The 16,141-nt window shown below is 42.2% G+C and overlaps 1 protein-coding gene across 1 annotated transcript in view; it reads right to left on the bottom strand.

Annotated features, from left to right (window-relative positions):
• Positions 1 to 3,694: 3,694 nt before the first annotated feature.
• Positions 3,695 to 16,141, bottom strand: part of MYO5B (myosin VB) — a 74,585-nt gene continuing 62,138 nt past the window's right edge. Inside the window, exons 28-38 of the mRNA XM_065655484.1 lie at positions 13,260 to 13,337; positions 11,386 to 11,584; positions 10,986 to 11,079; positions 10,338 to 10,481; positions 9,495 to 9,646; positions 9,168 to 9,257; positions 7,555 to 7,705; positions 6,249 to 6,534; positions 5,352 to 5,526; positions 4,597 to 4,677; positions 3,695 to 4,223 (exon numbers count right to left, since the gene is read on the bottom strand). Coding sequence (XP_065511556.1) covers positions 4,071 to 4,223; positions 4,597 to 4,677; positions 5,352 to 5,526; positions 6,249 to 6,534; positions 7,555 to 7,705; positions 9,168 to 9,257; positions 9,495 to 9,646; positions 10,338 to 10,481; positions 10,986 to 11,079; positions 11,386 to 11,584; positions 13,260 to 13,337 — 1,603 coding nt within the window. The 3' untranslated portion in view covers positions 3,695 to 4,070. The remainder of the gene's footprint in view (positions 4,224 to 4,596; positions 4,678 to 5,351; positions 5,527 to 6,248; positions 6,535 to 7,554; positions 7,706 to 9,167; positions 9,258 to 9,494; positions 9,647 to 10,337; positions 10,482 to 10,985; positions 11,080 to 11,385; positions 11,585 to 13,259; positions 13,338 to 16,141) is intronic.

Raw genomic sequence — 16,141 nt, 5'->3', positions numbered from 1 at the left:
ATTGCTTCCCTGCGAACAATCCGATGTTTGATTCAAAATAATCTTTCAGCAGCTTCCCCTACATAATTACAGTGGTTTAATGAACCTATGGATTCATTCACACAGCAACACGCAACTTTGTCTTTTTTTTAAAAAAAGCAGATTTTATGCTATTTTTTCTCTCTCTGCCGTTTGTTTACCTGGCACTGCATCCTCTCCATTCATCCCCAACAGCCCGTAAGATTCCACCCTTAATTGGTTTCTAATTAGCTCACAATATTTCAGCACCTCTGACATTTAAGTTATAACTCTTAAACCTTTTAAAGCCTTAAGTAAAAGCTTTGAAACTGTTCGTTTGTGTTTGTAAGGTACTTCGTAATTTTTAAATAGAAATGTTTCCCACCTATAGAATATTGAAAGTGTATTTTTCACATTTTCGCTTTTTGACCAAAAGTCACGATTTCTTCAAAAGTGTTTATTTCACGTATTTTTTTTTTTTGTATCCACAGCTGAATATTACAGTGACTATTACAAGCATTTTCCTATAAACAGAAGTGTAGTTTACAGATTTGTTCAAAATGGAAAAATATTTTATAAGCAGTATTTCATCTACAGTATTCACTCCTGTATATCATTTAACTTCGTTAAGGGCAGCTTTACCTTCTGCTTTTTAAGGTAATTAAATTTCGCACCCCCCCAAAAATCCCTAAACAAACAAAATAGACATTGCGCCATAACAGCACATTGTTTGATACTTTTTTTTTTTCTTATTTCAACATAATTCTAAAGTCTTTGTCCACTGGCTTTTACATTTTGAAGGAAATTATATATTCATTGGGGACTATGTCCTCTGGATTGTTTCAAGATCTATATTGTTAGAACTTCTTTCAGAAAAAAACAAAAAATCAATTTATGACTGTAATAAACGTGAAACAATAAAGTTGGGGGGAAAAGCTTCATGGCAGTTCATGCAATTTGTTTTAATTACGTTATCGTATTTATCTGCAAGGACGAAATGCTGATTTTTCAGTTTAACATGGTCCGAAACGCTCGGTTTGCAGAGTTTCGTTCACTTACTGTTGAAAAATGGAGAAAAACGACCTGTTGTTTCGAGTGGGTCTTTTCCACTTGGATCTTTTGCAAACGACACGAGTGGAAGTTCATATCTTATAAAGATTTCAGGTGTGATTCGAGTGTTTGAAGTTGCAGTATCAGGGAAATGCTCGAATTCTGAAACGTGCCCATGTTTTGTAACCATTTCACTCATCCAAAGGCTTTTTAGACCCAGGGGAATAACTTTTACGAGCAAAATATGTTTGTGACACAAATTCCGTCTTGAGGTTTCATGTTCTTTTCTCCAGTCAACTACTAGGACAGTTTTAGCAGCTGAAAGATCAGCAACTTGAGTTGCAAAGTGCCAATAAAAAAAAAAAAAATTAAAATAAATGAAGCGAATTTTTAATGAAAATAAGGAGCGTACGTTGTCCTGGATGCTTCTCGTAGGTCTGACAGCACTTGCCCAAACTCGCCTTTGACGTGTTGGTTTTGTAGCGGTGGTTTGGTGGGGTTTTTTTTAGGGGGTTTCATTTTTGGATTTTTAAAAAATTATTATTCCCAAATAGTGCTTTTCTGAGATACATTATACATGCAAAAAATCAGTATTGTTTTTTTCCTAGGAACCTCGACGGGCGTTTGCAGACCTCAGAGAGCACTTCTAAATCCACGGTCAGCTTTTTAGGACAGAAAAAATAAAACTATTTGCACCTTTTAATGCTTATTTCAGAGAAAAAAAGCGGTTGGGAAGTCAGTTACCTTAGTAACAGCTCAAGGCACAGTGGGAAAACGCTCAGCTTAATAATCAATATTTAAAAATAAAGACAGATCTGGGAAAGAAGCGGATTTCTCAAAGCCGCGCGTTGTGTTAAATTTGCCCTTTAACTACAGAAGCGCCAATCTGAGGAAATCAAAGGCAGGCTTGAGCAGAGCAATTTAACAAAAATAACATTTAAACCCCAAAATTTTAAACAATTACTAACAGAAAAGATAACGTATGTTCAAGAGATTTCATGCAGAGTCCTCTTCCGGATGGATTTTAATGTCTTGATCTGTGATAATGTGGTTTATCCATTAAGTCCCAGTTCTTATCTATAAACGCCAAGAGTTTTTAAAGAAAGTCTCTCTGTTGTACGTATAAAATTCTGATTCTAAAAATGCCGGTGAAGACCGTTATCCCCTAGAAGAGCATTTACCGCGTTTTATCGTTGCGATCGGCAACAAAATCGTTGCGGAACAGGATTCTGCAGCAACCTGTCATTTAGTCTGGACGATAAGCGTTGGTTTAATCAATTGGTTGGGAATTGTACTCCGAATAATTTCTATCAGAGAGGTGAAGACTTGAAACTTCTGAAAAATAGCCTTACAGAAAGCCCAAATTCTGCTTTATTTTTTTTATTATTATTATTTTTAAACTGTGATTACTACAGTGTTGGGGGGGAAAAAAAAAAGGGGGGGATAAAGTAAAATTTAAAAATTCAATTCGGGGCACTGCAAAAACATTTGTTTGCAAAACGTGAGAAGAGGTAGGTACGATAAATTAAAATATTGCAGAGGAGGCGGCGATGGGAGCGTGTGGGCTTGCTGGGCACAAATTATCGTTATTGTATAGAAAAAGGCACTACTGAATATACCCAGTAGACGCAAATGCTCGAGGACGATAGTTCGGAGGTAGCGCTGGTACTATACAAGCAATACATTTTCGTCTATAATAAATTGGGCGATGATTAGAGGGAAAAATCACTTTTAAGTCTGGCCTTAGGCTGGGAACAGCAGCACTAAACCATTTAAAACACGGGATTTACCCACCAATAGATTTCTTCACAGCACTCCATTTTTTCTTTAAAAATGTGCTTTTTTTGCCTCGTCATATACATAATATAGTACATACAGGACTATTACAGTTTGTATATACATAGATTACATACACAATGTTGAAATCAAAACGCCCTTTATCTAAGAAGGTGGCGGGATTTTGTGTATTTTTAAGTGATTTCACATTTTAATCCTCTGAGCGGACAGGGTGGTTTGTTTTAATTTAGAAGTTCAGTAAAAAAAAAAGAAAAGGGAACAGAATTCAAATTGATTGCAATTTGTTGTAGGCAAAGAGTTCGTGTTGACTCTTAAATGGTTTAAATTACTGACACTATCTTACAATTTGGTGTTAAAGCATTTCATTGCTTATCCATCGGAACCTCGACAGCCCCTGCATGGGAGTTTTTGACTTTTAAAAGCAGAGGAAAAGCCAAGAGCAGGGATCGGGATGATGCTCGTCTATCCTAGAAGCAGGAGGCCTAAAGTTGTCCCTCGTCTCGAGATTATTTCACCAGGACCGAACCTTTGCGAGCCACCGATATCAACTCGATAACGGAATTAAGTCCAAACCGCCAATTTATTTGAATTCCCATGAAGCTGGATGTACGCAGGGGAGCGACGGAATTTTTCCGATCTAGAATTTGTGATAAATTCCACGTAGCAGCATCCAAGCCCAGCGTGATAAATACCTATTGCACCTTCTGCAGTTTACTTTCTAACTCGCTATCGTGATAGTTCTTAGCAAGACGAGGCAGAATTGAATATCCCATTATTAATACAGACAAACCCACCTCGGTATTAGACAAATTACACATCCCTCAAGGCAGCAAAAGTGTCTCAGGTTTTGGTTTCAACTGTCATTTCTTCATCGACACCCGTGAAGATCAAAGTTAGTTGGCTCCCACTCATTGTTCTTCTTTGTTAGTGGCTTTTGGGCTCTGGACTGTGTCAACATAAAATCAAGCAGTAAAAAATAAATCTACATTTCAAGTATCCTTATTCTGAGCTGCGAATTACCCCCCCCCCAAAAAAAAAAAATCACATATAGATCAGTCTTTCTTTTTTTTACTTTACAGTTTAACATCCATTTATTACTGTGGATTGGTGGTTCTTATAAACCTGTTGGGTCTGTATTTAAAGAGCTCCTTAAATTCCTTTTCGTGATTCTTCTCTCTTCGCTGGAGGTCTCTGGGTAAGGAGGGCTGCGCTTAATTCGATTTTCTTCAGACTTTATTGAGAAATTCCAAGTTGAGCGAAGCGGGGATGTGAATGGAGTCCATGGTTATGGAGGAGGGATTGAAGGGGAACAAAACCGGGAACATGTGCTTGAAGTCCAAGAGCAGCTGCGGAGGGTCGTTTCGCTCCTGCAAGTGCGTCTGCGAGGGGCAGAATAAGAAAAATTGATCGGTTGTTGGCTTTTCTTCGCATTTGCCATCGTCAATGTACAAAATGTTTGGTTTTCATTTCTTTATTTCTCCCTTAGTTGCCAAATTGTGCCTTGTATCTCAGAAATAATTCAATTTCTCACCGACTCCCGCAGCCTCACTCCTGAGTCACGTTGCGTTAGCTGAGCTGGGAACTTAATTGCTTATTGCACTTTGTAATTAACGGCCTCGTTATCCCTGCAGCTGTATGTTGCAAGAGCGCCAAATCCAGGACAACGTGCAAAATTACAAAATGCCTGAGTTATACTAATGAAATCTGCATTAACTCGTTACTATCCCCCCCAGTGTAAAGCCTCTAATTTACCTGGATGTCTCGTATGAAAGCTACGGTCACACGTTCTTCGAACTCATTCACAGGAGTGTAGAGATTAAGTATCTTTACAATCTGTTGAGAACAAACCAGCATTACAGACAGTCACGAGGAGTCAAACTTTTCCAGAATTCAAAGCACCGCTAATATTTTGTCTTGATACGACCAAAACAAGTTTCCCGTGACCCTCCTGAGAAGCAGAAGTAGCACAAGAACCATCCTGATGTTCCTTTGTCTGCTGGAAGGTGTGTGAAGCGTCTACAGACGAATTAAGTTGAAGACGAATTAAATTGAACAAGAGATTTATCTGGGGACTTCAGTCAGCTGGCACATGGTGACATGAGTGACCAGCACGGCTGATGTCACCTCTACAACACTTCTGCTGCTCCCCCCCTACCACCTATCACCGCGTTCGAGACGAGGAGATGGAGAAAAGATCCCCAAGAATCACCAGAGCTCAGTTCACACCTCTGGCTTCTCCCTTCTACGACATTATCAACTGAAGACCACGCAATCCAGCAGCAAAGGACAGGAGTTTAGATCCTCCTGGAACGGAGTCTCGAAGTTTAAGGTCAGATCCAGCCATTCTCCACCCCAAATCCCAATTTTGTTGGGCACCCTGCAGACTTAGCCAGGTTAGACCTGGGAAAAGAAGCTGGGTTTAAAATCCCAAGTGTCTGACTCATACCACGAACCCCTCAGTGCTGGGTCGAATCTTCCAGCGTCGAAATCTCCGCCCTGCTCCCTACCTGTTGCGTCGTGAGCGACGTGCACAAGGAGCAAATGGCCTCGGCGTCTTCCGACGTTTTCTTTTTCAGCTGCAGCAGCTGCGCCGCCTGGATCAAGGGCTCCAACGTTTGCGCCGCTCCGCTCTGCTGCAGGTTCTTCCCGTGCAGCCATTCCTCCAGCTGGCTGATGTTAAACCTGGGCGAGCGGCCAAGATAAGACATGAGCTGAGAGAGGAGAGATAAGATTGCCTCAAAAATCCTCTGCGAGACTCAGGGTGTGTTGCTGTGCTGGTATATGGAGCACAAGTGCGATGGGAGCGGCTGAGGGACCTGGGGGGCTGAGGGGAGACTGGGACACAAAGAAACGGCCTCAAGTTGCACCAGGGGAGGTTGAGGTTGGATTTTGGGAACAATTTCTTCCCCAAAGGGCTGTCGGGCATCGGAACAGGCTGCCCAGGGCAGTGCTGGAGTCACCATCCCCGGAGGGGTTGAAAATACACGGAGATGAGGTTCTCAGCGACGTGGTTTAGTGTTGGGTTAACGGTTGGACTCAATCTTGAGGTTCTCTTCCAACCAAAATGATTCTGTATGTAACTTTTTGCTGCGTATTTGCCGTACTCACGACAAGAGACAACCAGAGCGAAGCTGAATGCTCAGCAACTCAAAGCAAAATTTATACTGTGTTGTCTTAGAAATAAATGAGCCGTGTAACAGCTGAAGAGCACAAGGGCTGTGCTTTTCTACAGCATTCAGAGACATTCAAGTCTCAAAAGTCAATTAAAATGAAGCTTTTAAATGCTAGCAAAACCCTACGAGTTACCAAAGTACCTTTGAAAACATTTACGCAAAAAATGCTTTTGCCTGTTCCCACTCCCAGGCTCAAGAGGAACACGCAAAGGATCCCGAACCCAATCCTACCTGAGCTGCATGCCCGTGCTCCACGAGCAAACATCCTTCCTGAGCAGGAGATTATTCAGGGCGACTGCATTGATCATGTAGAAGAGCTGCTTGAAGACCTGCTGCACGATCTCCGGGTCCAGCCCCTGGTTGCACATGACGCCGTGGAACGCGTTCAGCTGGCGAATTAGCGCGTCTAAGCTGTAGGAGCTGTCGCCGTCTTCCACGCTGGAGGAGCGATTCCTGTAGCCCATGGGTTTGACACCAGAAAGCCCCTGGATACTTTCGTTTTCCAGCACCGCGGACACTGAAAAAAGGGGGAAAAAAATGAGCTAAAAAAGCCTTTATCCACCCTGTTAGTTGCTGAAGGTAAGAAATGCTCCTTCACGGGCGATCACGAACGCGCCGAAGTCTCAGCAACGCGATGCGATGGATGCTGGGAGGTCTGAAAAGCAGATCAGACCCGTGAAGTTTATTTTGATAATATGAAATAGTTGATACATACAGAATTATCTGTAAGATCACACTTCTTTTCCAGTCAGCGTTACCACACAGAAATCACAGGAACTGGGAACATCTCTGCTTTGAGCTGTAATCAGTTCTCCCTCTATACCCACCACAGAGCCTTACATTCTACACTTTGAGCGGTTCATTGGCTCGAAGGACTGAGAGAAATGAAAAATAGATTAAAGGAAATCAAATTCTTCCAGCCTGATTGATAAAAGAACGAGACAACTTTCCGCAAGGAGCGGGAGGTACGCGCAGCGATGGCATCGGATGCAGCCAGAATTTGCGCAATGACGTTCGGAGAGTAAAGGGAAAAGAGTCCCAGATAAAGCACAATCCAGGCTGGGAGCTCGAGGAAAATACAGCAAACAGAAAATATAAAACACTGAGAAAAACCTCTCCGTTAGCTTAGCAAAACAAGGTCTTTATGAGCCTCTTTTTAATCCTCTTCTCCCTCGTAATGTGCATTTTCACCCATAAATAGCTTAACCATGAACCTGGTGTGGAGGGAACGCGGTTCCTGCGGACCCACCAGCGCCAGCTCCCCAACAAAAAGGAGTTATTTCCCATCACAAGGGGGGAAAAAACCCTCCTCCCTGTTACGTTTTATCACGGAGGAAAATAAAAACTCATCCAGGTCCGCATCCTGAACTTCAGGTCACTGTTGACACCAGGACCTGCTCCAAAAAACCCACTTTTGTTGTAACAAATTCACCCTCTCTACCAACCGCGGGCTCTTCCTTTGGGGAAAAGTCACTGTACAAAGGTCTGAAAAACCCTCAGGATATATAATTATAGTAAAAAACAAGCGTGAAGGTACCGATCATGGGTTGGAGGACGCCCTCGGCGACCTTGATGAGCTGCTGGTAGATCTGGATGGAGAGGTGGCTCAGCACCTGGCGATACTCGGTCAGGTCGAAGTTCTTCAGACAGTGCTCGTTCTGCTTTGCCGTGTTCTGCGTCATAAAACCCTGAACGCCAGGAGATTAAACCACCCGGTTTTGTTATTCCACCGATTTACAGTCCGGTAAAAATCACTGTATTTTTTTAAAGAGCACAATACATCCAGATTAAAAAATATAACCACGTGCTATATGCTTCGAGGACATTTTAAACTGACGGGGAGTTCAGAAATCTCTGCAAATAACTGAATTTATTCCCCGCCTTTTGCTGAAGCGGCAGCCGATCTCTGAACCTGCAAACAGACGCTGTAGCCCCGAGTTCTGGGCTCAGACGTTAACGCCCATTTTGTCTGCTAACTTAATTTTGTAATTAACACGGCCCTGTTCACGTGGTCTTATCAATTTGGCGTCAAACCAAGAACGATGTGACTTTTTTGAGTTGCTTGCTGAGTAGGAAGATGCAAATAATACAACGTACGGTTTGAGTTGGCCTCAGAATTTCTCATTTTTCCTGAGTAATGGAAAAATCTTTTACTCTTTGTGCTGCAGGATTGCATTTATTTGGGGTTTTTCTGTTTTCTTAAAAATAAATTGGATTTCAAACTAAACAGTAATTTGGAAACTGCTCCAAATGATTTTTTTCCTCCCTCTGGCTTTTGCACCAAATTGGCAAAAAGCTGCTTCAATTCACACAGGAAATCATGGCAAAGAATGTGAAATTTCTGTTTGACGTTATTTTTTACCCTGCTGGTTTTCTGGGGAGGATTTTCTTTAAGTGTAATGTTGTTATCCAGGCAGAAGAGGGCAAACAGGAGCATAACTATTAATAAATATTATCTACATAATTTTTCTTTTTAATTTAAATCTTGGAAGTCCAGCATGGAGGTTTTACACACACGTCATTACTTTGTGAATGATCTAAATAGTTAATTTGATGCCATGAATTTTTTTTTTCTTTATTCTTAAAGCTCGATCGCTCAATATATTTAACACAAATCACGAGGAAATGAGAAATGATCTAGTTTGGCTCTTGAAAAGTTTAATACCCAGAACATACGGCTTTAAGGATGGCAGCTTTAAGAAAGGTACCAAGAGGACTGTGACGATCTGATTTTGTCAGAAGGGATCAGTTATAATAAAACTTAATTCAACTCATGAAATATTACTGTGGTGGCAAGAAATAAGAGGATTTCCTTCCAAATTCTTCCAGCAAAATTATCTATTTTTGCTCTAAGTGCAGTTATTTGGATTCTAGTTGAACAGAACAGGAAAAAAAAAAAGAAAAATCTTGGTTAATGAAAAGCTGTAGGACATACTAACCATGGAAACAGCCTTTGAGACGAAAATCCCTGCCCAGACAAATCAAAATGCTACAAAATTCAAAATATTCTGTTGTGTGTTGTGTTTTAAGAGTCCCGGTTTCAGCTCTTTTCTCGGTCGACGTCTCTGAACCTCTGGTCTAGTTCAGACTTGAGATAAAAATATATAATAATATTAATATTATAGAGATAATATGATCCTACTTTCTTACCGCGTCTCCGCTGTACTGCTTCAAACAGTGCAGGAGGCGACACGTATTCGCCAGCCAGAACGACGTCATCTCAAAATCATCGCTGTGTTTCTGGAGGAGCAAAATTAAAACATAATTTTGAGGTTTGCGATCAGGAGGATCTCTCTCTGCAGATGGGCGGTATTAGCCATTTGTTCCCCGCAAATGTTATTTTTTTAATCAATAAACGTAAGCATTTTTTTTTTCCTAAGATCAGGAGGCCGAGCAGGTTGGAAAATCTCTACGAAAGCCGAACTTGGACGCGGTTATAACCGTCTCACGCCAAGACAAAAGGAAACGGGCACCGACCTTCAGCACTTTCTTGACGCCGTTGATGGTGGAGGTGAGCAAGGAGTGGACTTTCTGGTCGTCGTTGATATAATCCGCGTGTCGGATGCACATGTAGAGGATGTAGGCGGGAAGGCAGGGAACAGTCGCAGACACCGCCTGCGGCTTGAGATCTAAAAAGTTCGGGTTGGTTTGTTTTAAAAATCCTCTTAAAATTCACCGACTTGCAGTAAACCAGAGCTGGAGATGTACCCAGGCAAACCCCCGCTCCCCAGGTCCTTACGGACGATGAGATTTTGGTCCCGCAACGTGGATCTTTCTCTGCAGCATGGACACAGAGCCAGAGGTGCAACCGTAGGACAGATGGACCCGCCGGAGCCGGGCAAAGCACAAGAGCCCGCACTTTGTGACGTTATCCCATTACAGATGCACAAATAGATCTTTACCGCATAAAAACCTACTCAGCGCAAATGCTCTTAGCCAAGCTCCCTGAAGCTTTCGGGAATATCTCCCACAGGTTAGAAACCCCCACTCGGGATTCGTGACGTAGTAAATCACTTTCTCCCTCAAGATGCTGAATCCGAATGGCAGCTGTGGGAATTCGCAGCCTCTGAAGGAAGAGCCTGATTGTATGAAGCTCAGCAAGTTAAAACTGTGGCCTCCTTTTTGCATTTTCCATTTTCTTTGCTATTATATCTGTGCTGGTCTGTCTGCTTAGCGCTGCTTTACCTGCCAAAACTGCCAGCGCCATAAATGTGCAGCCCCAGGAGGGATTAATTTGAGATTTATCTTGAGATCTCAAGTTTACAAACTCCTGGGCAAGAGAAAAAGGAGCCCAGCCCAGGAGCAGATCAAGTTCCTCACCTGTAATGAGGTTTCGGATGAGAAGCGGCTCATCTTCTTTATAATATTCCAACATGCCCTGAAAATCTTTCTCCTTCCTCTGGACGGCAACTTGCATGTTACGCTCGTTCCGCCTCCTCTCGGCCGGTACCGCGGCTTGGGACGCTGCGAAAAGAGCGTGAAAGGTGGTACCTGGTGATCAAAAATTATTCACATCTTCCATTGGCGTCGAGCAGACACCAGGTCAAAGCGTTATGTATTAAATTTCCGATCATGTCATCAGCTTTAAACTTATAAAAATATAAAGAACCACTGGGCCTTGTGCTTCCATCAAAATTTCATAAAACAGGAGAGAGCAGCGTGCGAGAACTGCGGTAACCAGCAGCCTGAGCTGTGCCGGACATTGAAATCGTACCGTTATTCAGTTTAATTTCACTAAAGGCCCAGTTTTTAGAAATTAGCTTATGAGAGCAAGGTTGTGTGATAAATCACAGCGCCTGCAGAGAATGGGAAGCTCCTTCTGTACGACATAGATGTCGCGTTCGAGGTGTTTTCTGATCCAGCAGAATATATATGGATATTTTAATCCTAAATGGTTTTAAAGAGAAAAATCTGCAGATCTCTAAGGAGTAGAACCAGAACCCCAATATCTACGAAGAGCCAAGTCACCTTCGAAATCTTGGACCTTCTTCATGTAAATCTTTAGTTGCTTCTTCAGCTTTTTCTCATTCTTCTCCAACTTCTCGAGCAATTCTTTAAGATCCTGCAAAACAGAAGACGCATTGGGTTAAAAAAAATAAAGAAATCAAACCCCAAAGCAACTCATTTGGGGTGAGTTTGAGGCTGGAGTCACAGTCTACGCACCACTACTACACAGCGTGAGCACCTTGAGAGGATAAGAGCCGTGTTATTTCTGGATTGCTCGGCAAAACCCTTCCCTACACCACGAAGATCGTGGATGTCACGCGCCTGCTTCTTCTAGAAGTAGCCTACAGCAGGCAAATACTCACCACACACCACCCAAAGCGGTTTTCCCCCCTCAGGCTACATTATCAATCTACTCTCTTACCAGATTTTCATTGGTGAGCCGTGTAATTTCTTGCTGAAGTCCAAACTCCACCTGGGCCTCCGGAGGGAGCTGCAGGCTCTGCAGAAAAGCCTGTTGCTGTTTCTCCAGCTCTTCTCTCATCGCGTCCACCTCGTTTTTCAGAGCTTCGACCTCCTCCTCGTGCTCTCGTCTCTGATCCTGGAGCTGCGCTTCCAGCAACCTGAGCAAGGGATCGCACCGATCAGTCCCGTGATTTTGGTATCGTGGTGGTAACCACCATTTTGAGTGTAGATCCTTCGAAATCAGCCAACCTGGGAGATGTTTCCAGTCAACCTCCCTCTCAAACTGACACACACGCGGGGGTGCTACGGCTGTTATTGTCACATCAGTCTGTCATTTGCTAAACCACAGATACTTTTGGAATTAGTGATATGAGATCAAAGGTTTGGGTTGGTTTTAAATAAAAGGGAGGGGGGGGGAAAAAAAAATCTAATTGCTCCTTCTCTCCGCAACCGTATCACAAATTTGAGTTCCTTTGCTCCAAAAAGCAAATACACGGCAAGAAAGCAACGCAGATCAACGCCTGCGGGTTTTTCAAAAGCTCGACTTGATGGGGATTTGTTTTGCTCACCCCCTTTCAAACATCGCTGCTGACTTGTAAAAAGATTTGTTTCCTTGTATTCTGTGACGTACAAATACTAACAACACGACGCACAACTGACAGAAGTCGCCAAAACCAGCTTTTCTCCCATTTTTAGGTGGATACTCTAATATTTTATCCTGCCACCCTCTCCTACCTGCCCTGCCCTGAGTTTGTGCACAAGGACAAGCCTGAAGGAAGAACACTGAGCTAAATCGTTAATAGAACACTTAATTAATGCAATATCCAGCTATTTGCTAAACCATTTTTATTTTTTCAGGATTGCATAAAAGAACACATGCTTTACATGGAAGATTTCTGGATGAAAAGTATCCATCATTCTCCACTTTGCTTTTTTGTTGTTGTTGGTTTTAGAAGATCTAAACAACCCAATCTCTACTCCCATTTTCCAGCAAAAGAAAAGGATATTTTCCAATTCTAGAAACACGGGCACAGCCTCGTAATCGTGTCTCCAGGAGTTATGTTCTTAATAGACTTGGAAAAAAACAGGCCCACCGTGAAATAAGTATTAAATACTTAAATTTCATTTTATTTCTTCGTGTGGGTCTGGATTAACTGTGAGCCACCCTCAGAAGAACAGGCTCCTTATTTGAACTTGGGTTCCTACATTGCCTTGGAAAACAAATTTATCATCCTTGTTATTGTCTGGTTTTACTCTTTAGATTTACCCTTTGGACTCCTTTATACTAAGGATTATTTTAACTTTTCCCCTCTATAGTGTCCTTAACCAGCTCATTTCATCTCTTTTATAAAAAATCATATATATTTGAGCCTCCTAAGCACCCTGCAGAAGATCACAGATTGATTAACACTTAATTATCAGCTCTTCCAAACATCAGGTTGAACCAGGAGATCACAGCTTCCCAACACCTTTACTACACAATTTCTAATTAACGCAACAGAATCCTTACTGAAACACCGCTCAGTCATTAGTGACTACGGCCAACATTAGCAGTGCCTAATTAGAATCACGATGGCTCCTTTGAAAATCGGAGGATCTTGCTTCCTTTAGTTGGGCTGATCCCAAAGAGGACAACAGGCCCCAAAGAGGACAACAGGCCCCAAAGAGGACAACAGGCCCCAAAGAGGACAACAGGCCCCAAACAGGACAACAGGCCCCAAACAGGACAACAGGCCCCAAACAGGACAACAGGCCAACAGCAAAGGAAGAGAAAGAAACCAAAGGGGAAGAAGAAACAGTGTGTGGGGGGGAAATAAAAGAAAGCGTTTTGACCTGGCAACTTGCTTTAAACCTTGATAAGCCAAGCCGAGCTCTCCATCTTCATTGAGATACCCCCAGTCCTCAGTCTTGCTAGAAATAAAGGACAGAGAAAAGGAAACAAGAGGACAGAGAAAGACGAAAGGTCAGTTACAGCGGAAGGGGAAAAGGTGCAGAATCCTTAATAATGAATTTTTTTTTTTTTCATTTTGAAGTGCACTTTCATTACATTGTATTTCCCTTTCCACCACGGTGAAGGAGGTTGTGCCTGAGGTGTCCAAACACAGAGGGGATAAAATTAAAAAGCACAGAGTGATCCTTAGCAGCTCCCAACAGCTCCCCCTCGAAAAAAATTAACTATTTTTGAGCTGAAACAGCCCACGGGCACTTCCAACCCATGGTGCAAACAGAACCCAACCTCGTATTTTTATTGTGTTTTATTGGAAGAGCTCCCTCCTCTTCCAGACCTTCTGCGCTCTGGCGCATCTCACTTACAAGGCATTTTTAAGGCAAGTTTCTCCATTTTCTTCCTTCTGTGACAACTTCCACTGGTCTAAAATAAATTCTCTTCCTTCTACTCCAGTCGTCAAGTCAAACACAGCGTCTCCCTCTTCGGTTTAAACACCCCTTAGACGTTCGTTTCCTCACATCCACATGACATCCAATCTCCCCCGTATCTATCCAGGCATAAAAAGGGCCAAAAAAGTCTCATCTCGCTTCAATACTAAAAATTTCCTTTAAACAATCTAGCGGGTTTTTTTAAGTTATAAAAGGCAGAAAACTGATTTATCTTCTTTAATGAGGCGTGGAACACGTTACAAATGAGCAATGGGAGCTGGTCAACCTGACCAGGAACACTTGCAGCGGCGAGATTTTAAATGATGTGAGTTCGAAAATAGTTTTTCTTTGGGGAAATAATAATAATTTTAAAAAAAAATTATTAAACTTTCAGAGAAAAAAAGAACCGAGCCAATATGCACCTCCTGTTTTGACAAGACGTGTAGCAGATGTCATTCTGTGGCAAGGAAAGCTCTGCATAATTAAGTGGAAAAGCATAAACTTTCCATAGCGAATTTTCACATGAGGAAAGCACTGAAAACCAAGAAAAAAAAAGACAAAAAAAGGGAAGGATCCTCACTATTTATTACACGTTAGTAACCTGGGAAATCTCACATGATGAGCAGCATTTTGAAGAGGCGCATTTTTCTGGATAGACTCCTTTAAAAAATCGTTTTCCTTCCTTTTTTTCATCATCTGCATTATGGTAAAGGAGGAAAGCGGCTCAGTGGGTGCCATTATACTAAGATAAAACTGCCCCGGGAAATAATAATTCCGTTTGTGTTCATCAACACGCCGCTGACTCAGAAATCATTGGAATCCTCTTCTCCCAGAGCTTCATATTGACTAAGGCACTAAAGGTCAAGAGAGGACCTTTCTAGCTAATTAGAGTAATTAATATGTGCCAAAAGAATTTCCTAAAACACCGGGTAGACCTCAAGCAAGCCTGAAATGAATTGAACGGGCACGATTCACAAAACCTCATTTCTCCCTCATCCTAAACCTTTTTCCACGTGAGATTTAAACCTTTTTTCCATGTGAAGCCACCGTCAGCCCTTCGCTTCCCACCGCAGCTGCAGAAAAAAGAAATAAAATACCCCACGTACTCTACAGAAATCACTTGCAAGTTATCACAGAAATTAATTTTAAAGGCTAAACCTGATCTGCTTTGAGCTGCCTGGTTATCATTTCCAGTATCGTCACCTGGGCTTTTGTTGGCACGACGTTTCCGCTGACATCAAACAGGTTTAAAAGAAAGATCCCGAGAACTCAAAGAGGGAACAAAGAGTCTCCTTAGCTTCACATTCAGTTACTGAAGCAGAAAATTAGCTGGAAACTAAGTTCATGTTCTTCCCTTGAGCAGGTGAAAGTCAGCGAAAAAAACCTAAAAAATCTGAGTTCACTGGATTTATATTTTGAATTCAAACTCCTCCTTGACCTGGTATCATCAAAGGGCTTTATCGCTACGCAGGCAGGGTCAGCAGCACCGGGAAGATTTTCCAGATTTCCTCCTGCTGTATTTAAAAGCCTTGGATTATATAGAAATAAAGGGAATAAAAGGTCCATCTCGCACCAAAATGCTCCATCCCCCGCCTAAGCGGCCAAGACTTGATGACTTCAAGCTCAGAGTGACCCGTGGATTTACCACATCGACTCTTGCTTATTAATTCCACTTCGGAATTGCAATCCCACCCCCTAAAAGCTTTCCATTCAAATATTTACTGATCAAGGTTAGAAAAAGAAAGCGGTTTTATTTCTCATGCTGACACACTGCACAAATTTGTTGGGGGGTGGGAAGGTTAATTTATATCCGCAAATGCAATAATCCACGCTCCCTAAGCATTTATTTTCTTCTGGTTTATTGCCTCCAGTTTCTAAAACAAACCAATATACGAAGAAATGCACAGGGAACTATATAACGGGGAAGCTGGTGGTGATTAACGAGTCATTACGGAAATCACTGCAGAAAACCAGGGCGATGATACATTAAGCTACTGTTCTGCAAGAGCCAAGCTTCATATGCAAGAAATAATAAAAAACGGAGCCTGGAAACTGCAGATTTACCCTCTAAAATCTCAAGATGCCAAAAAAACCACCAAGACCTGATCACAGGAACTTCTAAAATCGCACCTCACCCGTGCGACTGCAAGGAAAGAGATTCGTACTCTCGTGGAAAATCTGATTATTGCGGCGGTTTTTGATCATTTCCAGGTGGGATTTGGTCCCCGCTGCAGAAGTTAAGGCTGGAAACCAGAAATGTTGAAGAAGTTTCCGAGCAGAGAAATCACACGCTCCAGAATGGCCAAATATTGATTATTACCAGTGATACAACCTGATCA

Source organism: Caloenas nicobarica, chromosome Z, assembly GCF_036013445.1.
Source record: "Caloenas nicobarica isolate bCalNic1 chromosome Z, bCalNic1.hap1, whole genome shotgun sequence".
Taxonomy (NCBI): Eukaryota; Metazoa; Chordata; class Aves; order Columbiformes; family Columbidae; genus Caloenas; species Caloenas nicobarica.
This window is presented reverse-complemented; position numbering and strand designations above follow the sequence as displayed.